This window comes from Apostichopus japonicus, chromosome 19 (assembly GCF_037975245.1).
Source record: "Apostichopus japonicus isolate 1M-3 chromosome 19, ASM3797524v1, whole genome shotgun sequence".
Lineage (NCBI taxonomy): Eukaryota > Metazoa > Echinodermata > Holothuroidea > Aspidochirotida > Stichopodidae > Apostichopus > Apostichopus japonicus.
In genome coordinates this window covers 805,982-830,396 of record NC_092579.1, presented here as the reverse complement: position 1 = coordinate 830,396, position 24,415 = coordinate 805,982, and the positions used below count along the sequence as shown (strand labels likewise).

Here is a 24,415-nt window from a genome sequence, read left to right as displayed (position 1 = left end):
CCACAAAATAAGGTGATAAAACAAGAAAATCAGAACACAGTGCAGTAAGTCAATCTGCCATAATGGCATGATGATATCATAGCAAGGACAGCGATATAGCATCACCCAAGTTAAATATCATGGCTTGTGGTTTTGTTTCCTTTCAACTGACTTATGAATGTGAAGATTTACTTTTTAATTGCTGCCCTCTACCGGAACTAGTTGGACTGCACTTTCCTTTGGATTTGAAATGAGTTTGCTGTTGCAATATCCTCATGTCCTCAAACAATATGTAAATGTGATTTTCTTCCTTAATTGATTTGATTTCTTGTTTGGTAAAGAAAGTACAAAACATGATGGATGTCTTAGTAATAATGCATCAATCAGCAATTTGATTTGTTAAGTAGAGCCTCGAGGAAGTAAGACATAAGCCTAACATAATGTTGAGGAGAAGCCTAGTAATAGAAATGGGTTATCCTTGCATGTTCATAATTTCTTCAAGTCTTCTGGGAATATTCCATTCAGGTAATTTGTTCATTCAATTTACTTTAATGTACTTCAATAGGCCAATGTTGGATTGTGTTCTGGAAAATGGAAAAAGATACTCTTTGAAAGAGATTGAATTTAGGTTAGTTTCCTGAAGGGGGAAAATCGTCTTTTCAGTTCAGTTTAGTGAGAAATCCTTTTTGTAATTGAATGCCTTTTCTTCTGTTTGTAGGTCTGGAACGTTCACAGTGTCTTGAATGTTCTACACTCGCTAGTAGACAAGAGTAACATTAATGCTCAGCTGGAGATGTATGGCAAAGGAGGTAAGCTTCTATGTATATCGCAAATATGTATGGTGTACCTCAAAGAGGGTTTCTTTGGTTCCCAGCTCTGCAGTTTAAACACTGCAATGACCTGGACCAGCACTCAGGTCAGTGACTGAGGTCACTATGGTGATCTTCAGATTGTAGTGCACTGTTTAGTACGGAGCTTCACATGCGCAACGATAATAAAGGTATATGCAATGATGGAATGTTGCTTCTAAAACAGGAGTGATAATTAACTGACCCCTTCATGAATCTATTGATATGGGCAATGAAGGGTAGATGCTAGACTGCTAGGTTCACAGACTGCTAGGTTCACAGACTGCTAGGTTCACAGACTGCTAGAGTCATGAGAAGTCTGTAAGCTGCAAATGTATTAGTGGGTGTGGTAAATGAAATAGCTTATAGGGTAGTAAGGGTACTGCTTTACACAATGCTACCCAATGTGTCATGTTCTTTCCTAATCCATAAATGTAGGGTAGATGTTTGACTGCTAGATTCTCAGAGATATGGAATCTGGTAAATTAAAATTGAATTCACCCAAAGAAACCTATGACTGCTGTGATGTCATTCTTTCTTACTGAGAAGCAGCTTTGTAGCCTTCCATTGATGAACATGGCATCCATTGATAAACGGTAATCTGACCCACTGTTATCCCCTATGCTGTCAAATATTAATCATAAGATTTGATTGCCTTTGTTACTTAAGATGACCCTGACATACTGGGAGGTGATTTTGGCAGACATCCCCTCTATAAGATGCTTGGATATTTCAGTCTGATTGGCCTTCTTCGTCTGCACTCCTTGCTCGGTGATTACTTCCAAGCAATAAAAGTGCTGGAGTACATTGAACTTGATAAGCAGGTAAGTACAATTACATACTGTTGAATAAGGGTAGACAAGGTCTCATCATGTGAACACTTCTCCAAGAATAGCAATACATTGCGTAGTACTGAGCACTGCCAATGTATAGTCAAATGCAAGGAAAGCTCAAAGTCTTTTTGGAATTGGGCAAACAGAGCCAAGTTGAAACTTTGATGGTATTTATATGTTATATAAGTTTGAATTAATGTTTGGATAATGATTTAGATCTTGCTCTTGTTCCTCAAGTTTATCACTGATACAACCATGGGGATGAAGTTATAGACACTTATGAGTTCGATTGCCATTTGAAGTCAAGGGAAGACATGCTAAATGATTAATTTCTCTGATTAATTCCATCCTTGTTACTTCTCTCCAGCAGTCATCACTGACCTATTCTAGTAGTTGACTTCTCCCACTGCCAAATGTATGTTTTTTAATCAGAAGTCAAGCAACGGCTTTTTGATTAATAATCGCTTATCAATTTGTCAGTGAGATGATCTGCTAAGTGTGACAAACTCTTTCCCTCATCCCAGTGGTAGTTACTTTCAGCATATATGTCAATATCATAGTGATATGCTTGATTGATTATGCATGTAACTCAGTTTACAGCCAAGATATAAGTGCATCTCTGATACATAATGAAACCAATTTTAGGTCACCCACTGTTGATGCCCCTGGACATGGCTGTCTGATACTACTGACTAGTCAGGGTGGGTTAAGTCATGAATCACATTAGTTCTAATGGCAATGGCACATGTGTGTGTCTTCTTGTGTGCAATTGAATGCAATGCCTTGTTCTTGTTAAGTCCAAAGTACATGATGGGTTCATTTAATACTTGGTATGAGGTCAAAGGTCATTTGAGGTCATGGGACGTTAATAAAACATATTGTAAACATAAAATGTGGATGAGCTGTGCACTGGTGTATGGATGTAACGTAGTGAGTACAACAATTTCCATATATGGTCTATGAGCACAGTGTTTTAGGTCACAGTTTAAGTTAGCTTGTCCTTCAAAGTTTGACTTCCAGTTACGTTTGGCATGCATTATAATTGCAATGACTATACACAAATTAGTTATGTCAACAGAGAAAGGTAATTTTCCACCTGTTATCAATATATTTTTCACTTGTATTTATTCCTTCTACACAGACCAGTTACACACAGGTACCCACCTGTCAGGTTACCACCTACTACTATGTGGGATTTGCTTACATGATGATGCGTCGATATAAAGATGCTATCCGAAGCTTTACCAGCATTCTCTTGTATATACAGAGAACCAACTACATGGTCTCCACCTCTGGATCATACCAAATCGATGTGGTTAGTTTCATCATATTTTAATTGATTAAGTTTGAAGTAGAACCAAAGTTCTCCACTTCTGGATCATACCAAATTGATGTGGTTAGTGTCATCATATTTTAAGTGATTAAGTTTGAAGTAGAACCAAAGTTCTCCACTTCTGGATCATACCAAATTGGTGTGTTTTCATCAAATTTTAATGATTTATTTTGGAGTAGAACCAATGTATGGTCTCCACGTCGGGAACATACTAAATTTGATGTGGTTAGGTTCATCATATTCTAAGTGATAAAGTTTGGAGTTACAGGCTGCAACCTCCTAAAAAATCAGGAATGTTTGATTATAAAAATAAGTGTAGAAGTGAAAAACTCATTTCTTTGTACAATCTCAAACCTGTGACAAAAGAGTAGGTATGATAAGTGAAAAGCTACAACCTTTCATTTACTATCTTGATTTGACATTTAAAGATGTTCTCAATAAATGGGTAAACAGCTAGCCAGGGCCTATTACCTACCCCCCCCTCCCCTTCTCCACTGCCACAGGCACCTTCAAAGTGAGAATAATACTTGTCAAATTTTAAATCCCAGTTTTGTTTGTAAATGTCCTAATGTCCTTTTGTTTTATCCATGTAGGTTAAGAAGATGAATGATCAGATAATGAATTTATTGGCCATCTGTCTGGTATTACATCCTATGAGGATTGATGAGGCCCTGCAGGCTCTGCTCATGGAGAAATATGGCGAGAAAATCCAGAGGATGGAGAAAGGGTAAGTGAAGCACCATCTGCAGACGGAATGCTTGTGATCAGACCTTTCTTTCGCCTCTGGCTCATGTAATGTAACAAAAAGGAGAAATGTTTCAGACTCTTTTATGTTGAGGCTGTCTGCAAATTATCAGACAACCTCATACAGGAATAGTCATGCTCAAAGGTATTAGTTACAACTACTACTGACAGTTAAAAGAAGATTGATGTTAAATACTCTGTGGTTTCTGGGTACTGCTGTAGGTGAATCTGGTTGAATTTTATTACTGTAGGTACATAACCCCTATGGGTCACTCCAACTAACCCTTAGTAACAGTCTCATTGATTTGTATTACTATAGGTACAGAACCCCTTGGGTGTCACATCAACTAACCCTTAGTAACAGTCTGGTTGATTTACAAGGTTTTCTAAAAGGTGTATATCCCCTAGGGTGTCACATAAACTAACCCTTAGAAATAGTCTGGTTGATTTATATAACTATATGTATATAATCCCTTGGGTGTCACATTAACTAACCCTTAGTAACATTCTGGTTGATTTGTATTACTGTAGGTATGTAACCCCTAGGGTGTCACATTAACTAACCCTTAGTAACAGTCTCATTGATTTGTATTACTATAGGTACATAACCCCTAGGGTGTCACATTAACTAACCCTTAGTAACATTCTGGTTGATTTGTATTACTGTAGGTATGTAACCCCTAGGGTGTCACATTAACTAACCCTTAGTAACAGTCTCATTGATTTGTATTACTATAGGTACATAACCCCTATGGTGTCACATCAAATAACCCTTAGTAACATTCTGGTTGATTTGTATTACTATAGGTACATAACCCCTATGGTGTCACATCAAATAACCCTTAGTAACATTCTGGTTGATTTGTATTACTATAGGTACATAACCCCTATGGTGTCACATTAACTAACCCTTAGTAACATTCTGGTTGATTTGTATTACTATAGGTACATAACCCCTATGGTGTCACATCAAATAACCCTTAGTAACATTCTGGTTGATTTGTATTACTGTAGGTATGTAACCCCTATGGTGTCACATCAAATAACCCTTAGTAACATTCTGGTTGATTTGTATTGCTATAGGTACATAACCCCTATGGTGTCACATCAACTAACCCTTAGTAACATTCTGGTTGATTTGTATTACTGTAGGTATGTAACCCCTAGGGTGTCACATTAACTAACCCTTAGTAACAGTCTCATTGATTTGTATTACTATAGGTACATAACCCCTATGGTGTCACATCAAATAACCCTTAGTAACATTCTGGTTGATTTGTATTACTGTAGGTATGTAACCCCTAGGGTGTCACATTAACTAACCCTTAGTAACAGTCTCATTGATTTGTATTACTATAGGTACATAACCCCTATGGTGTCACATCAAATAACCCTTAGTAACATTCTGGTTGATTTGTATTACTGTAGGTATGTAACCCCTAGGGTGTCACATTAACTAACCCTTAGTAACAGTCTCATTGATTTGTATTACTATAGGTACATAACCCCTATGGTGTCACATCAAATAACCCTTAGTAACATTCTGGTTGATTTGTATTACTGTAGGTATGTAACCCCTATGGTGTCACATTAACTAACCCTTAGTAACATTCTGGTTGATTTGTATTACTGTAGGTATGTAACCCCTATGGTGTCACATTAACTAACCCTTAGTAACATTCTGGTTGATTTGTATTACTGTAGGTATGTAACCCCTAGGGTGTCACATTAACTAACCCTTAGTAACATTCTGGTTGATTTGTATTACTATAGGTACATAACCCCTATGGTGTCACATCAAATAACCCTTAGTAACATTCTGGTTGATTTGTATTGCTATAGGTACATAACCCCTATGGTGTCACATCAAATAACCCTTAGTAACATTCTGGTTGATTTGTATTACTGTAGGTATGTAACCCCTATGGTGTCACATCAAATAACCCTTAGTAACATTCTGGTTGATTTGTATTACTGTAGGTATGTAACCCCTATGGTGTCACATTAACTAACCCTTAGTAATAGTCTGGTTGATTTGTATTACTATAGGTACATAACCCCTATGGTGTCACATCAAATAACCCTTAGTAACATTCTGGTTGATTTGTATTGCTATAGGTACATAACCCCTATGGTGTCACATCAAATAACCCTTAGTAACATTCTGGTTGATTTGTATTACTGTAGGTATGTAACCCCTATGGTGTCACATTAACTAACCCTTAGTAACATTCTGGTTGATTTGTATTACTGTAGGTATGTAACCCCTAGGGTGTCACATTAACTAACCCTTAGTAACATTCTGGTTGATTTGTATTACTGTAGGTATGTAACCCCTAGGGTGTCACATTAACTAACCCTTAGTAACAGTCTCATTGATTTGTATTACTATAGGTACATAACCCCTATGGTGTCACATCAAATAACCCTTAGTAACATTCTGGTTGATTTGTATTACTGTAGGTATGTAACCCCTAGGGTGTCACATTAACTAACCCTTAGTAACAGTCTCATTGATTTGTATTACTATAGGTACATAACCCCTATGGTGTCACATCAAATAACCCTTAGTAACATTCTGGTTGATTTGTATTACTGTAGGTATGTAACCCCTATGGTGTCACATTAACTAACCCTTAGTAACATTCTGGTTGATTTGTATTACTGTAGGTACATAACCCCTATGGTGTCACATCAAATAACCCTTAGTAACATTCTGGTTGATTTGTATTACTGTAGGTATGTAACCCCTAGGGTGTCACATTAACTAACCCTTAGTAACAGTCTCATTGATTTGTATTACTATAGGTACATAACCCCTATGGTGTCACATCAAATAACCCTTAGTAACATTCTGGTTGATTTGTATTACTATAGGTACATAACCCCTATGGTGTCACATCAAATAACCCTTAGTAACATTCTGGTTGATTTGTATTACTGTAGGTATGTAACCCCTATGGTGTCACATTAACTAACCCTTAGTAACAGTCTGGTTGATTTGTATTACTATAGGTACATAACCCCTGTGGTGTCACATTAACTAACCCTTAGTAACAGTCTCATTGATTTGTATTACTATAGGTACATAACTCTTAGTAACATTCTGGTTGATTTGTATTACTGTAGGTATGTAACCCCTGTGGTGTCACATTAACTAACCCTTAGTAACAGTCTCATTGATTTGTATTACTATAGGTACATAACCCCTAGGGTGTCACATTAACTAACCCTTACAGTAGGTATTTAAACCCTAGGGCATCCTATCAGTGTATCTTTAGTAACCCATCTGTTTCAACCTAGTACTGTTATGTACCTACCCTATCGAGGTACCACAATTTTCTCTCAAAAATGGTGGCTGGTAATAAGCCTATGCATCATACAATGTAACCTTCTTTTACAGTGAATTTGCACTCTGTATGTCTAGAACACTGGAATTCATTGAAATGCACACATGATGCTTCTAGTTTATGGTAGGTCACAATGTTTCTACAAGTTGATCTTTTTCTAGTACATATCCTGACCTTCATTCCATCCTGAAAGTTGCTTAATACTCATTCCTCTGGTATTATATATAGCTTTAGTGTGATACCTGAAAAACAGTGCAGTTGAACTGATTCTATTTCAGTAGCTTGTCACAAACAAGTAAAGGTTTCTATTATCATGTTATGTGCAATCAGCTGTAAGATTGGAATGTGCCTCAACGACTTTGAGACATCTTAATACATGTGTTGTAATGCAGTAATTAATCTAGTGTATCAGTTTATGGGCAGGGCAACCAGCTTAAATTCCCTGTTTCAAAGGGTACCTGGATGAATTGCATAAGTTCTGTATTCCATTTCCCAACAGATGCATTTGACTCACTGACATGTAAAGTTCTGCCTGAAGTCTTTGAGATATTGTCACAGACAATTAAATTTGTGGAAAATTTGATAGATATTTGTGGAGATCTTGTAACAAGTACATTTAAGTACTGAAAGTATACAAGCCTGATGCACTGTCCACAAGATGCATTCATGCTCCAAGCCTCCCCCACTTGCAACAGTCTGTAGGTAATGAAAATAATTAGTATAGCCTAATGGTATGGAAATTCTACAAGATCTAGGCTATGTATAAATGGTGTGTACTTTAGCAGTGGTTTGAAGGTGTGACACCAACATATCTAATACCATATTGGTTTGTGAGCTTAGATGTTCATGTTATAAATGACCATTTGACAAATTTACATCTGTTTGGGGATTCTCCCTCTGTAAGGATAAGCAGCCTTGTGAGGAGACTGGAAATCATTGACGTCAGGGTGCTTGTATAGTTGGCTCCATCTGCATAAGGTTTGTTTCCCAGGGTGAGGGGGGGAGGGGAGGGGGAACTATAATTTGAGGTCATTCTGTATGTAACCTGTTTCCCAGTGCACAAAACAGATATCAAAGCCGGATATCTGCGCGAGGGAAGGAAGGTCTTCAATGTGCTATAATTTGGGGGCAGTCTTTATGTGACTTGTTTCCCAGTGTACAGCACAGATATCAAATCTGGGTATAAGGCTTTAAAACTGGATGTTTCCATGACAACCAGTTGAGGTCAAATTGATTTATACCCAGGACAGTGTGATGTGAGGTATATACACTCAGGACAGTGTGATGGGATGTGAGTCTTATTTTCTTGTTAACACTGGTCTTCTCAAGCAGAGGATTAAGCCTGTTCTGCTGTCTCATTTAAGGATTAAGCCTGTTCTTACAGTCTCATTTTATTCTGTTTTCAGGGAACCTCAAGCGTTTGATGACGCATTTTCATATGCCTGCCCCCGCTTCCTGTCACCAGTACCACCCAACTATAGTGACCCAAACTTTGACCTCCACAAGGAGCCATTTGCCCTTCAAGTGAAGGTCTTTATGGAGGAAGTGGAGCAACAAATCATGATCCCAACTATAAGAAGGTAAGATGATCTACATGTACACGGATGTTGCATGGGTCAGAGGTTATGGGTTAATTTAGTCAAAAATAAAGATTATATTAAATTCAACCTAATGGAACTATTCAGTTCAGTGCTCACCAAATGTGTGTCAATATTACACAGCTTGGCTGTAGTGAGATACAACATAACATGCAGGTTTAAGTAAGATGATGGCATTCAAAGGATGAGTTAGGCACAAAACTACTATGCTTGTCAATTGAAGTGGCTGAACTGCTTAGACTAAACACAAGTCAATTCTTCAGATGCAACACAAAACCTAAAGGAAATCCTGAGACTTATGGTCTCAAGTATAAAACATATTAACAGCAAACTTGCTATACAAATTTGCCAAACTGGACTAATGGTGTTAAATGCCTCCCAAGGTTGCTCTGTAGAAAACAATGGATTATCCTTAAAGGAGCATTCCTAGGCAATATCTTGACAATCAGGACAGTAATAGAAGCAATACTATTATTACTCAAAGATATTTTGTTCTTGGACCATGACAGGTCAAAGACTAAATTCAGACTAAAGTCATCCTCTGCAGATCTAATAATGTTCAGAAAAATCATTTATTTGTAAAATATAATGTACAGAAAAGATTAAAATAATCAAATGTGATCAACAGGATGGCAGGGGGAGGGGATGGTTGGAAAGGGGTTCAGTGTTCCCAGATATCAAATCTGGGTATATGGTTTTAGGGGTGGGGCTACAGGGGTGAGGCTATAGAAGTGACAGTGAGATCTTCAATGTGCTATAATTTGGGGTCAGTCTTTATGTGACTCGTTTCCCAGTGTACAGCACAGATATCAAATCTGGGTACAAGGCTTTAAAACTGGATGTTCCAATGACAACCAGTTGAGGTCGAATTGATTTATACTCAGGACAGTGTGATATTTGAATTGGATTCAATGTTTTATTTTAATCCATTTATAGCTTAAATGTAAAAAATGATATGTAATGAATGATATTACAAATTAACAGTACATACAAATAAAGAATTAAAATCTAAATCAAGAGCATAATAGCTGATCATGGTCACAGCACCTTCTAAGGTAAGGAAAAGGAGAGGGAAAAATATTAATTATCCAAGAATGTTAATTATCCAAGAATGTTAATTATCCAAGAATGTTAATTATCCAAGAATGTTAATTATCCAAGAATGTTAATTATCCAAGAATGTTAATTATCCAAGTAGTTCCGTATGGGGAATGAACAGTTTCCTACCATAATAATGTAGCTGTATTGATGATGAAGTAAATACTGTTTTAACATCTTCTTAAAATTTGATAAAGAAAACTGCAAAGTTTCATTCTAGGTTCCAGTGAATTCCAAAATACAGCCTGAGCTATAAATCTTACTGTACATACAGAATGCAGTTGATGAACTTGTGTATTATATTTGATACAACTGTCGCTTGTGTTATCTTGTGTATCTTAGTAAACAGGAGTAAATAATTCTATAAAAGTGGGAAGAGTAATGCTTGAGTTGCCATTTAAATATAGATATACCTGGCATTGACTAATGAGAAAAAAAGTTTACTTTGTGTTTACTTTGTGTTTACTTTGTGTTTACTTGTGTGGTGTTTCCATACTACAGCAGAAAATGCTTAGAGATGATTTATGCTTGCTTATATATCAGCTCAAACAGTTCTGACCCTAACCTTCTGAATATGACGTTTCAAGTTGTTATATTTGTCAATTATTCAACCCACAAATTTAGGTTGTATCTCCAGATTAATCTTTTAGTAATACAACTTCTCTGCAAGATTTGCCCTTTAAAATCAAAATATTACTGCATCAGTAGAGTTTTATACCTCATATAGTTTGATATACCAGAGTAGTTAAGACTAGACTGCAGTAAAGCAACTGCTATAATCCCCCGAGGAGAAAGGGAGTATTTCTACCTGGATTGGCAAGCATTGTCACTTGAGTATCATTGTCAATGTTATTCTGTGAGAGGCAAGACCTGTCAATAAAACTTAAATATGACTCTGGGCCATTAGTACTTACATCAGACATACAAAGCGTAACTAATGTGAATAATTAGTTGAACCAGAATGGAGATTATCATTAGAAGACATACCAGTACCAGTAAGTCCTCCCAAATTATGCATGTTAAGTATATAACTAAATGCCGGGGGGATTTTGCCATTTCTCAGTAGAAAAAAACAAGGCACTGGTATTTTTCTGCTAGTAGGACACTTTATGCTTTTTAATTAATTCAAGGAAAATGCCATGTTAGGGAATACATACTGGAGTAGATTTGGTATGCATACTGTACATGTTTTACTGTAGTTGTTGGTTTGCCAATGATTGCTGAAGACAACTTGAATAAAGACACATCGGGACAATGTAGATTTATTTCCACATTGATTTAATTAATTCTAAAATCATCTAATATATAGCAATTCTTAGAATAGGGTATATTTGAGTTAACATTTCTCTTAAGAACAATATTGATATGGATGAATAATGGGTGAGATTTGGAGTTCTATTTATGACTCCCACTTTAAGGATGATATAATAGATACAAAGGAAAATGTCTTTCTGGCAACCATGTAGACTGTATCATACCCTGCTTTTAATTAATGACACAATGTCATGTCTGCTTTACAGAACTGTAGCAGGTAATGCTCTAATCGATGGATCATTTTCTCCAACAGCTTCCTGAAGTTATACACCACCATGCCCATCTCGAAGCTATCTACTTTCCTAGACATGGTAAGTGCCCAAATGGAGTCCAGATTAGCGTTTTGTGGGATCCAGGTAGTCAAGTGAATCCCGGTATCCTGATCCCTGTATTGACTACTCCCGATCACAAAGCAATGTGTAAATACTACCGGTAGTGGGTAAACAACCGGTTATTACATTCGTTTCTGTATCATTCCCGGGAATCCCGGACATATCATATAAATATCTATTTGGTACTATTTGAAATAAAGAAAACAAAACATGTTCATTTCTGGTTTCTGTGTTCATAGTTTGAATAATATCTGATTAATTTACGTACTGGCTTAGACCTATATATTAACGAATAGACTTTTCACGTAGTAATTTGGACCTAGGCTACACCAAATATCTAACGTTACTTCGACTCAGTGACCTCAAAGTTATTCTGACATTTTCGTTATTTATTCTTCCTTCAAACGATGATTGTGAAAGTTCCCATGTACAAAATCTTACCCTCATTTTGGTATAATAATTATACAATTTAATAAATTTTGAGCCAAAACCGCAGGGAGCATATCCAGTTTAAATCCATCTTCGCCCAGGACTGTATATTATTATAGCCTGAAAGTTGAGGAAAGTCCCGGTTGTAGTTACGTTACCGGGATTCATGTTGCAACACTACCGGTTGTGTGATTTTTGCACCACCGCACAACGCTAGTCCAGATGCCTTCTGATATTTTCTCGGTCATAGTTCTACTCCAATGCCATTCTATGTGGAGATCTAATAACTGGCTTTAAATTAAGCTCTCCTACGGCTCTTTGTTAATGAAGCCAGAAACTTAACTGATCAATAATATAAATATGTTCCTGCTCTGTTTCTGCACAATTTAAGTTCTCAAAAGAAAGTGGTATGGAGTTTAAGATACTTGTAATGGCAGTTAAAATCATTCAGCTGTGTTTGATCTATCTGATCACTGTATCATCTATTGACAGTATAAACAAGCATTAGAGGATGTAATATATCATAGTTGTGTCTTCTGTAACCAAATTGAGGGAATCATGTATAGTATTAGTCATAGCTTATTACTTTTACAATACAACTTGTATTAGAATCCCTGTGCTGGTGTTCCCACTGTACGGCTTGTATTAGAATCGCTGTGCTGGTGAACCCACTGTACAGCTTGTATTAGAATCGCTGTACTGGTGTATCACTGTACGGCTTGTATTAGAATGGCTGTGCTAGTGAACCCACTGTACAGCTTGTATTAGAATCGCTGTGCTGGGGAACCCACTGTACAGCTTGTATTAGAATGGCTGTTTTGGTTTACCCACTGTATAGCTTGTATTAGAATCGCTGTACTGGTGAACCCACTGTATAGCTTGTGTTAGAATGGCTGTGCTGGTGTTCCCACTGTATAGCTTGTGTTAGAATGGCTGTGCTGGTGTTCCCACTGTATAGCTTGTGTTAGAATGGCTGTGCTGGTGTTCCCACTGTATAGCTTGTGTTAGAATGGCTGTGCTGGTGTACCCACTGTACAGCTTGTGTTAGAATGGCTGTGCTGGTGTTCCCACTGTACGGCTTGTATTAGAATCCCTGTACTGGTGTACCCACTGTACAGCTTGTATTAGAATCGCTGTGCTTGTGTATCACTGTACAACTTGTATTAGAATCCCTGTGCTGGTGTTCCCACTGTACAGCTTGTATTAGAATGGCTGTGCTGGTGAACCCACTGTACAGCTTGTATTAGAATCCCTGTGCTGGTGTACCCACTGTACAGCTTGTATTAGAATCGCTGTGCTTGTGTATCACTGTACAACTTGTATTAGAATCCCTGTGCTGGTGTTCCCACTGTACGGCTTGTATTAGAATCGCTGTGCTAGTGAACCCACTGTATAGCTTGTATTAGAATGGCTGTGCTAGTGAACCCACTGTATAGCTTGTATTAGAATGGCTGTGCTAGTGTACTCACAAGTTTAACTCTTGTTTATATAGCTATGTTTTGTACATTCATTTTAAAGGAATAACGAAGGCAGGGATCAAAGACAATTTATATTGTTCAGTTACCTCAAAACTATATATTATTCAAGTTTTACGATAACCGCTTTCTGTCGGCCTGAATACGCTCGCTTTGGTTTTGAACAGTTTACAGCAATGTGACTATTTCAACTGCTTTCAGATAATGTTCATTCTTAATCCTCTGCTTAGTATAACCATTTCTGATTCCTTGCCAAAGACAGTATGCATATTTCATGGTACCCTAATCATGCAAGGAGGGTGGATATTTTGAAGAAGGTCAAACTACAAACTTCCCCTAAACCTGACTATTTGACATGGAATGACCTATTTGATCTGTGGGATGTTGTATGCATCAGTATGTGACTCCTTTATCTTGCACTGTAAAAATAATTACTTTAAAACTTAGTATTTGGATCCATCTTACTGATGACAAGAACCCTGCTGTTTTCAACAGATCAACAGTAACTTGAGATCACCACAGGTCAAAACTCATAAAATCTGATATCACTAATCTATTAAAGGTAGTTACCCCAATTACATGAACCCTGCTGTTGTTTGTTGAGGTTAAAGGTTATTAGTGGTCAATAAAGGTCAAAGTCAGAAACCTTTTAAAATGGATGATCTAAATATTAAACCTTGAATGAACTTTATGCTTAGTACTAATACACCTCAGTGACATCTAGATCTCCCTCTTTTTGGTCAAAGTGAAAGGTCATTTGAGGTTTGTAGGGATGAAAGTCTTACAGCCTTAGAAACACAATTCCAAAAGTAAAGCATGGATGAACTTACTTCTTCACATGTGATATGATTATTCATCAGTGAAAGGTCACAAGTCATATTTGTAGAGATCAATTGTCAATTGAGTTCAATAGAGATCAAAGTCTGAAAAGTATGTAACATGAGATCCCTTGTATATATGTGCAAATGCACCTTAGTGTGTACAAGAATAATCTTGTTGGTTGTGGAGGTCATTTGAGGTTAATAGAGGTCAACATCCACATAACATGATAACTCTAAAAGTAAACTGGGATGAAGACATGGGTGCAAGAACCTTCAAGTTGTTGAACAGTTCAATTAATCAGTTGTAAAACCTTTTAATTAAGTAACAACTATTTGGGGATTCACCCTCTGTAAGGATAAGCATCCTCAGAGGGAGACCGGAAATCATTGACATCAGGGTGTTTGTATAGTTGGCTCCATCTGCATAAGGTTTGTTTCCCAGGGTCAGGCAGGGGAGGGGAGGGGGAATATCAATGTGCTATAATTTGAGGTCATTCTGTATGTAACCTGTTTCCCAGTGCACAACACAGATATCAAAGCCGGATATCAGCATGAGGGAAGGGAGGTCTTCAATGTGCTATAATTTGGGGGCAGTCTTTATGTGACTTGTTTCCCAGTGTACAGCACAGATATCAAATCTGGGTATAAGGCTTTGAAACTGGATGTTTCTATGACAACCAGTTGAGGTCTGATTGATTTATAGCCAGGACAGTGTGATATTTAAGTATATACACTCATTCAAACTCCACTCATTCCACTCCATTCAAAGTTAATATCTAGACAAATGTATTGCATAATATTAATTAGTTGAGATCCCTTGTATATATGTGCAAATGCAACTTAGTGTGTACAAGAATAATCTTGTTGGTTGTGGAGGTCATTTGAGGTTAATAGAGGTCAACATCCACATAACATGATAACTCTAAAAGTAAACTGGGATGAAGACATGGGTGCAAGAACCTTCAAGTTGTTGATCAGTTCAATTAAGCAGAACTTGTAAAACCTTTGCAAATCTTTATTGCGGTCTTTGCTCTACACATTCTCATACAAAACGTTGCAAGGAATCGCTAAGCCTTTTGGCTGTTTGTTTTTTTTATTTGTGAATATATTTTCACCTGCCCACATTGTTTGGCAACTCGACTGAGGGATTTTTATCAGATGGATGGTGTAGTCAGGGCATGAAATGCTTGTAAACAAGTAAAAGACCTGGAGTTGTGTTTGTTGTTTTCTTCTTCTTTACTCTTGGCATAAACTGAATACAGCACTACTGTAGCTGAGCTGCTGTGCCAATGAATTCTCCTCTCAGCTCTTAATACCTAATAATAATTACAGAGTAGATTAACTGTTTTCTACATTTAGTTTCAGGCACATAATTATATTCATCAGATTAGAACACTGAATTTTTACAGTAACTGTATTGACTGCATTTATGAGGTTTCGCTTCTAGGCAAATGGAAACCACAATATTCACAATCATTAATGTTAGGTTTGGAGAATGGTTTTTAGGAATGGCCTTGAAATGAATTACTTGATGCAGGTGGTTGGGCACACTTCTCCCTTGTCATGCTATGGTAGATTAGGTTGTTATGAACAGTGTTAATGGACAGTGTTAAGTCAATGGAGCAGCCATGAAAGTGCAATTGCTTGATATTTTTAGGTAAGAGAGAGCTTTGAAGTGTACTGCAGTTAGCTGGAAGGATTTAGTGGTCGCCCAGGAGGCTTGATTCTGGATTGTAGAGGTAAAACAGATGCAAGGAATTTTGTAAATTGAGTTATAGTGTAGAATTTTAGAGAATGACAAGCATGTAATTTGTGATGGGATTTATGTTTTCCCTCCTTCATTCAAGACATAAAAACAGCTTCAAGAATTGAATGAAACTTGTGGTAGAATACTGGAGGCAAAAAGTGAATCAAAGCATCCTTATGAACTGAATCAGTAAAAGAAGAAATGTTTAAAACACTCTGTCCGTGACACAAACGTGAGCCGAGTCACGTTTCATTACAAACTTAAATGTAAATTATTACACTATATTATAACAGGTACCCTTAATATCTGACTTCAGCAAACTTAGTCATTAGTTGGAATTATTGTGCTACTTAATAATTCTATTTGTTAGAGTTACATGTATTGTGTGCTACTGTACTTAATTTTCTATTTGTTGCATTTATTGTGTGCTAAGTACTTAATAATTCTATTAGTTTGATTTATTGTGCGCTACTTAATTATTCAATTATTGTATTTGATTGATACTAATTTGTGGAAGAGGCTTGCATGACAGCTACAATATATGATGTTTATACTATGTATGATGCTGATGTGTTGAGTGTACCTTGCAGTACTGTACATATTTAATTTGGTTTCATGCATATTAATGAGGGAGTGGGGCTTAACAACATTTTGCAGTGCTCAGTCAACCTTGGTACACTCCATATGGAAATGATGGATGTTGGTCTTACTGTGTAGGTGCATTACAGTGAGTAACCCAAAATGGTTTTTGTTGGTGCTTGTGTCTTGAATATTCGCTTAAAAACGTATTAGACTGCACCTTAATGGTATTCAAATGGCGTCAATGTTATTAACAAGACAAGAGATGTTTGCAGATATTGTCCCTAGCTTCATCATAGTTTTGGTTAAAAATAGGTAAAATAGCTAGATGTACATGTTGATGTACATGTTGATGTACATGTTGATGTTGATGTACATGTTGATGTACATGTTGTTGACAAAGTTGTACTGTAGAAATTACAAAGATAAATTTATTTGGCAGCTCAAAGACTGCAGTATGCCATAGTTTAATCCACCATGCTACCATCCAAATCATTATGTAGGTTACTCAATGTACAGAAAGCATCCCTCCCCACCCTCCCCACCCCCCCCCACCCCCCCCCCCCCACAACCCATTTTACTGAACAGTGCAAGTCTAAATTAACTGTATTTGATGATTTATAAAATGAATATTGATGGTGTAAATATCACAGTTTCACTGCAAGTTACTGTAATACAGAATAACACAAAGTCATGAGACTTGTTGTTTTCTGCTTTAGACTTTCTTCAGATAATGTTTTTTACATAATTAAGGCATTGAGGTGAGTATCAAATCAGAACTCTCAATCACAAGATAATGCGGGTACCACCAGCTGTAATCATTCCATGATTGGATCTTTTAATATAGCTACTGTATGTACAGTACTCTGCAGTGCAAAGTTCAAAGTACTCTTTAAGTACAAAGGACAAAGTGTGCCCCCACCCGGGCAGATAAATATGATTAATTGTGAGGGACAGAGATTGAACACCAAATATTGAAGTGTCCTTACTATACATGTGTACATAATAAGTTAGCTAAACAGTAGCTAAATAGAAAGTTTTTAGTGAATTTGAGTTTGGAAGATGGAACACAGTGCAGACTGTCAGCCTGTAGTGATGTTAGTCAATTATGTAGATGTCAGGCAATCTAAATGTCATCCAGTATATCCTGTATATAAATACTGAAAAAAAAACAAATGCCCTATCCTAAGCTTATAGAAGTTGAAAACTGTTTATACATTAATCACACTGTACAAAACTAGTAACTTTCTACTACTTTTGCTACAGTGATATATAACTTATAAACATCACTGCTTTGATTTTCAAACCAAATAGCCTTCATATTTAGAGATACAGCATATATGCAATATCCTTATACATTTATCACTTTGGTTTATAACCTTCATTTGCTTGTACTGTTTGATTTATTATCCATTTAGGGGTTTTAAAACTGAACTCTGGATGAAAAGTTAATGCCCTTCAAGCTTATAGTGACTACCAGGCAATTTGCCTTTAAGGGACAATTAATTTCCACTCTTCCTCGTTTTATGATTTTCACGACCACTGACTTGATTTGCGGTATTCTACGCAAGAGCCTGTGGGATCTGTGTCTATGTCAGGAACGTTTCCCTACAGTAGATAGACATAAGCCTAGGCTGCTCTTATCAATGCATGTTGTTAGATTCATTGCGAATAATTTATGTCTTTTGATGACATAAATCAAGTGCAACCTCTTTTCTTTCTCTCTTTTTTTTGTTTCATTCATTATATTTTAGTTTCTTGTATTCTTCTGCTTTGACGCCTTTTTTTTGCTTCTTCACTTTTATGATCCAAGTTGTTGACTTAACTGTTGTATTTTATTGCCCTAGGCTTTGTCCAGCACACACAGTATGGCTGCATAAATCTTACAGCTGGCATAGTGGAAATGTAGAAGTAATTTTTATTATTCTGTGAATCTTGAGCATTCAGTTTAAACGATTTTATTTTTTCCTTCTATTTTCAGAGTGAAGATGAATTCAAGATGCATCTCCTCTGTTTCAAAGTAAGTTTGATTTCACTCAAAGATTCCAAAATAAGTATTGTTGAATGGTGTAACTATAAATAACTGTATGTACAGACATACATCACTGTTGCATTTAATAACTACAACATTATTTCAATGGTACTGTAGCTCACATGGGAAGGAGGCTCAGTGGGTAGTGTCTGGAAGAGGTTAATGAACATCATTCTTCTCCTTGTTGGCCAATGTTATCGATCCGACAACCCCTCCCTGCAAAGAACATGTATCTTACTTCTTTCAGACCATCAGTATACTTTTAACTGTACAGTATGTATAGATATGCATTGATGATGATCACCAACTGTTGAAACCTCATTCAGTCCAAAACCAATGGATTCTTTCCTTGCTGAAAACATTTAGTACCTTGCATGATTCAAGGATTAATCTGTGACTAGTACAAGCAGGGAGTTGTTATGGACTCCCTGGTACAAGATAGTGGGCCAAGTTTGTTGCAGGGAGTTGTTATGGAACTCTCTGTTTGTTGTAAGTGCTGTATTGCTGGCAGGCCATTGAAACTTGAAGATTTACTATATACTTGCATGTGTCAGTAGTACCATGCACACAAGGACTCTTACATTGTTACTTCTATGACATCAGAGCATTTTGTCTAGTTTCTGTTTGAAATGATTGATGACTGAAGGTATCTGTAGAATTGTTAAATTATAAACTTCTAGCTCTCTGTGAAAGATTTATAAGAAAAATAATGGTCCAGCTGTTATGTCATAATTGTGTCATTAGTCATGAACTGTTACAGGTGCTGCACATATATTTGAACAGCTGAGACACAAACTTGTTGAGCTGATATATTGTGCCAGAGTATAATGAAACTGTCTATGACACCTTACATGTTTGTCATTTATTATTTTACATGTTTGTCATTAATTATTTTACATGGTTTAAGGCTAAATTTCTACTGTTGATCAAGGGATGTACAGTATTGAATTGTTTCTGTAGTTTTGATATGTGGGTCTGTACACTGGAAGTATCCATTGGTGTTGAGGGTAGAACAGGTTGTTCTTTCTATGGTTGTTACTGTGATAGGAAAGGTATCCATCTGCAATGAGGAGGGATTAAGTTTTGAGTTTTGAGTTGTTGCCATGGTATCAATCAGCTTTGTTTCAGCCATGTAGGTTTCCATAGTTCAGTAGAATCAATGGACTGGATGCAATAGTAGCAGTTCTGCAACTTACTGTTCAGAGCTACTGTAGCAGTCTACAACACATAGAGATCGTTTGGCTGCTTATGATTCAATTTGTCCTCAGTTTTACTTAAACAAAATCAAGCATACTGTGCATTTATGTACTTTCGGCCACTTAAAATGAGTTTGAATAAATACGGAGGTGGCTTTAGCAGATTGATTCACAAGAGCGGTTTAAAGGCTATCTTACTGCAAATTGTCAAAAGACTGGCATCATTTGATGATGGTAACAAGAAATCTCATCAATATTCATGAGATGATCAACACATCTTAGAATCATAGTGGCTGGTTTTACTTAAAGCCCTTCATAGTGTATTTGTAATGGATAGTAATGATGGTCTACTGACATAGGTGTTCGGCTTCCACATTAAGCACAGACTAGCTTGTCTCATCCAAGGGTTTGAATATTCAGCAGCATCATTAGCCCTGCATACAGCTCAGGTAACCAAAGCTGCACAGTAATCCTGATAACAACGTATGTAAGGAGACAAGAGATTATGACATTTATTATATCTATTCCTATTAGGAGGAAAAAAGTTATGTACTGTATACTATGCAATGCATTGTGACACCTGTTTGTAAACACTGAACTAAATAGTTCATGTAACATTGAGTACAAGCACTCATTTCTTGTATGTGAAGGTCAATGGCCCAATGATTTCAACACCAGTCAAATTCTGAGAAAACATGATGTGGAAACTCATAAAGTATATCTGGTTTGAATTTTAATTATGATATGTAGCTCAGCTCACTTCAGCTCCAACTCTAGAAACATTGTAAAACTTGAAAGTAAACCACAACATTTTTATGGCTGTTAATGACAATGCATTGCATACTTATCAAGGACAAATTGATGGTGTTGGATATCAACTATGGATGACTCTGTTGTTTGTACTTCTTGAGTTTAAAGAAAACCCTGTTGATGGAACAATATCTGATTAAAATAATTAACATTGACACCTAGACTGCAACCTAGTTTATAATTGATTTAGCCTTAAACTCTCTGAATATTCCAGTAATTTAACACCTACGCTGAAGCCCAGTTTATAATTGATTAAGCCGTAAGCTAACTGAATATTCCAGTAATATAACATATTTTAGAGGGAAATATCTTGCAGACCAGAATACCTGCATGTGCTTTATTTTAATAGCACTCAATCTCTCTTTTCTTGGATTTGCTATCATGATCAACATTAAGATATATCTCAACATCAGCCACTGTATGTATGTGATAGACAATAACATGGTCATAAATGCCTAGCCTGATTGAGAAAGATGAAAGTTCATACACATACATAGCATTCTGGGGGCTGATCAGAAGGATTTTTAAGCTGTTAAGAATTCTGTTGTTATATTTATTGCTACCTGGGACAGAATAATTTATCAGTATATTGCTGTCACCAAGCAGAGTAAATCAGCTGCCACTAGCTTGAACTTTGCAGCCTCTTGAGAGAGAATCATGTTACACATTGCTATTGCTCCAAGGTAGCTTATTACTTCATATATTGGCACTTCCGACTTAGCGGGAATTATTTCAGTAATAACTCATGTAGTGCAGTGCACTTTATGAGTAATGCATCAATCCATTATTTATTTACAGCATATGTGTAATGCAATGGGTGTTTTGTCATATACATTTATAACCAACCTGTTCTTATATGTTAAAACTTTGAGCAACTAGGAAATATTTATATCATCAGGGTGACAGTTATTATATCCATTAGCCAGTAATAATCTTAAAGGTTATGAGGTAATTGATTATTTAACATTTAGTAGAATTTAAAAAAGTTGCTGTTTCTTTAAGTGTCAAGTTCCTTTTGCTCCAACCTTGCATTGTACTGTACATGTCCGTCTAAGAAACCCATGTCCCCCTAGGCAATGCATGTCCCTCTAGGCAACCCATGTCCCTCTCGGCAACCCATGTCCCTCTACAGTAGGCAACCCATGTCCCCCTCGGCAACCAATGTCCCTCTACAGTAGGCAACCAATGTCCCTCTAGGCAACCCATGTCCCTCTAGGCAACCCATGTCCCTCTAGGCAACCCATGTCCCTCTCGGCAACCCATGTCCCTCTAGGCAACCCATGTCCCTCTCGGCAACCCATGTCCCTCTACAGTAGGCAACCCATGTCCCCCTCGGCAACCAATGTCCCTCTACAGTAGGCAACCAATGTCCCTCTAGGCAACCCATGTCCCTCTAGGCAACCCATGTCCCTCTAGGCAACCCATGTCCCTCTCGGCAACCCATGTCCCTCTCGGCAACCCATGTCCCTCTCGGCAACCCATGTCCCTCTCGGCAACCCATGTCCCTCTAGGCAACTCATGTCCCTCTCTGCAACCCATGTCCCTCTCGGCAACCCATGTCCCTCTCGGCAACCCATGTCCCTCTAGGCAACCCATGTCCCTCTAGGCAACCCATGTCCCTCTAGGCAACCATATCCCCCTAGGCAACCCATGTCCCTCTTGGTAATCTATGTTCCTCTAGGCAACCCATGTCCTTCTAGGCAACCCATGTCCCTCTAGGCAACCCATGTCCCTCTAGGCAACCCATGTCCCTCTAGGCAACCCATGTCCCTCTCGGCAACCCATGTCCCTCTAGGCAACCCATGTCCCTCTAGGCAACCCATGTCCCTCTCGGCAACCCATGTCCCTCTCGGCAACCCATGTCCCTCTAGGCAACCCATGTCCCTCTAGGCAACCCATGTCCCTCTAGGCAACCATATCCCCCTAGGCAACCCATGTCCCTCTTGGTAATCTATGTTCCTCTAGGCAACCCATGTCCTTCTAGGCAACCCATGTCCCTCTAGGCAACCCATGTCCCTCTAGGCAACCCATGTCCCTCTAGGCAACCCATGTCCCTCTCGGCAACCCATGTCCCTCTCGGCAACCCATGTCCCTCTCGGCAACCCATGTCCCTCTACAGTAGGCAACCCATGTCCCCCTCGGCAACCAGTGTCCCTCTACAGTAGGCAACCAATGTCCCTCTAGGCAACCCATGTCCCTCTCGGCAACCCATGTCCCTCTCGGCAACCCATGTCCCTCTAGGCAACCCATGTCCCTCTCGGCAACCCATGTCCCTCTCGGCAACCCATGTCCCTCTAATCAACCCATGCTCATCTAGGCAACCCATGTCCCTCTAGGCAACCCATGTCCCTCTAGGCAACCATATCCCCCTAGGCAACCCATGTCCCTCTTGGTAATCTATGTTCCTCTAGGCAACCCATGTCCTTCTAGGCAACCCATGTCCCTCTAGGCAACCCATGTCCCTCTCGGCAACCCATGTCCCTCTCGGCAACCCATGTCCCTCTCGGCAACCCATGTCCCTCTAGGCAACCCATGTCCCTCTCGGCAACCCATGTCCCTCTCGGCAACCCATGTCCCTCTAATCAACCCATGCTCATCTAGGCAACCCATGTCCCTCTAGGCAACCCATGTCCCTCTAGGCAACCATATCCCCCTAGGCAACCCATGTCCCTCTTGGTAATCTATGTTCCTCTAGGCAACTCATGTCCCTCTAGGCAACCCATGTCCCTCTAGGCAACCATATCCCCCTAGGCAACCCATGTCCCTCTTGGTAATCTGTGTTCCTCTAGGCAACCCATGTCCCTCTAGGCAACCCATGTCTGTCTAGGTAACTTATATTTGTCACAGCACTTTACATCTTTGCTTCCTTTTTCACGTCTTGCAGCATAAAATGAACAGCCTGGTGTGGACAAAGGGAACAAGTGGCTTGGAGGGAGAATTCCAGTCTGGATCTGAGGTTGATTTCTACATCGATAAGGTACAGTCTGTGGGGGAGAGGATGGGGTGGGGAGGGGCGGATAAATAGAAGCTCTGTTACCCAGTTTAAAATAATGATGGCTGGGTCTATGTTCAGTAACAGTCCAATTTATCAAATGTTGATGGTTGGCCCTACAGTATGTACAATATCAGTCCAATTTATATAGTAAACATCAGAAGTTGACTGCTGGCTCGATTTACAGCACATATATACAGCACAAAGGTTTTCATTTCATAGAAGTTTACCTGTGACAGTTAATTTTACTTTATTATTTATTTAAGCTTTATTTAATTTAGGGTAAGTCTATCATCCCAAGCTTATCTATCCCAAGTCCATCATTTACAAAGACAAATACAGGGAGACAGAAAAAGTAGAGGATAAGAAATAAAGACAGACAGAATAAAACTAAAATAGAACAGCCTTAGGAACAGAAACACATGATATAGCAAAGAAGATGAAGAATATGTATCAAGGAGGAGGCTAAGAAAGAAAGTATAGGGACTTATTCAGGAGAAGAAATAAAAACAGACAAAATAAAACTACAATACACATAAAACAGCCTCAGGAACAGAAACACATGATATAGCAAAGACAATGAAGAATATGTAACGAGGAGGAGGCTAAGAAAGAAAGTATAGGGACTTATTCAGGAGAAGAAATAAAAACAGACAGAATAAAACTACAATACATGTAAAACAGCATCAGGAACAGAAACACATGATATAGCAAAGACGATGAAGAATATGTAACGAGGAGGAGGCTAAGAAAGAAAGTATAGGGACTTATTGAGGAGAAGAAATAAAAACAGACAAAATAAAACTACAATACATGTAAAACAGCATCAGGAACAGAAACACATGATATAGCAAAGACCATGTAGAATATGTAACGAGGAGGAGGCTAAGAAAGAAAGTATAGGG

General features: G+C 38.1%; 1 protein-coding gene across 2 annotated transcripts in view; it reads left to right on the top strand.

Annotated features, from left to right (window-relative positions):
- LOC139959718 (eukaryotic translation initiation factor 3 subunit L-like) overlaps positions 1-24,415 on the top strand; it is a 99,144-nt gene that overhangs the window by 47,645 nt on the left and 27,084 nt on the right. For both annotated transcript variants that reach the window (XM_071957534.1, XM_071957535.1), the window contains 8 exons: positions 698-788; positions 1,497-1,651; positions 2,802-2,975; positions 3,587-3,720; positions 8,494-8,667; positions 11,351-11,408; positions 18,462-18,500; positions 23,403-23,495. In XM_071957534.1, coding sequence (XP_071813635.1) covers positions 698-788; positions 1,497-1,651; positions 2,802-2,975; positions 3,587-3,720; positions 8,494-8,667; positions 11,351-11,408; positions 18,462-18,500; positions 23,403-23,495 — 918 coding nt within the window. The remainder of the gene's footprint in view (positions 1-697; positions 789-1,496; positions 1,652-2,801; positions 2,976-3,586; positions 3,721-8,493; positions 8,668-11,350; positions 11,409-18,461; positions 18,501-23,402; positions 23,496-24,415) is intronic.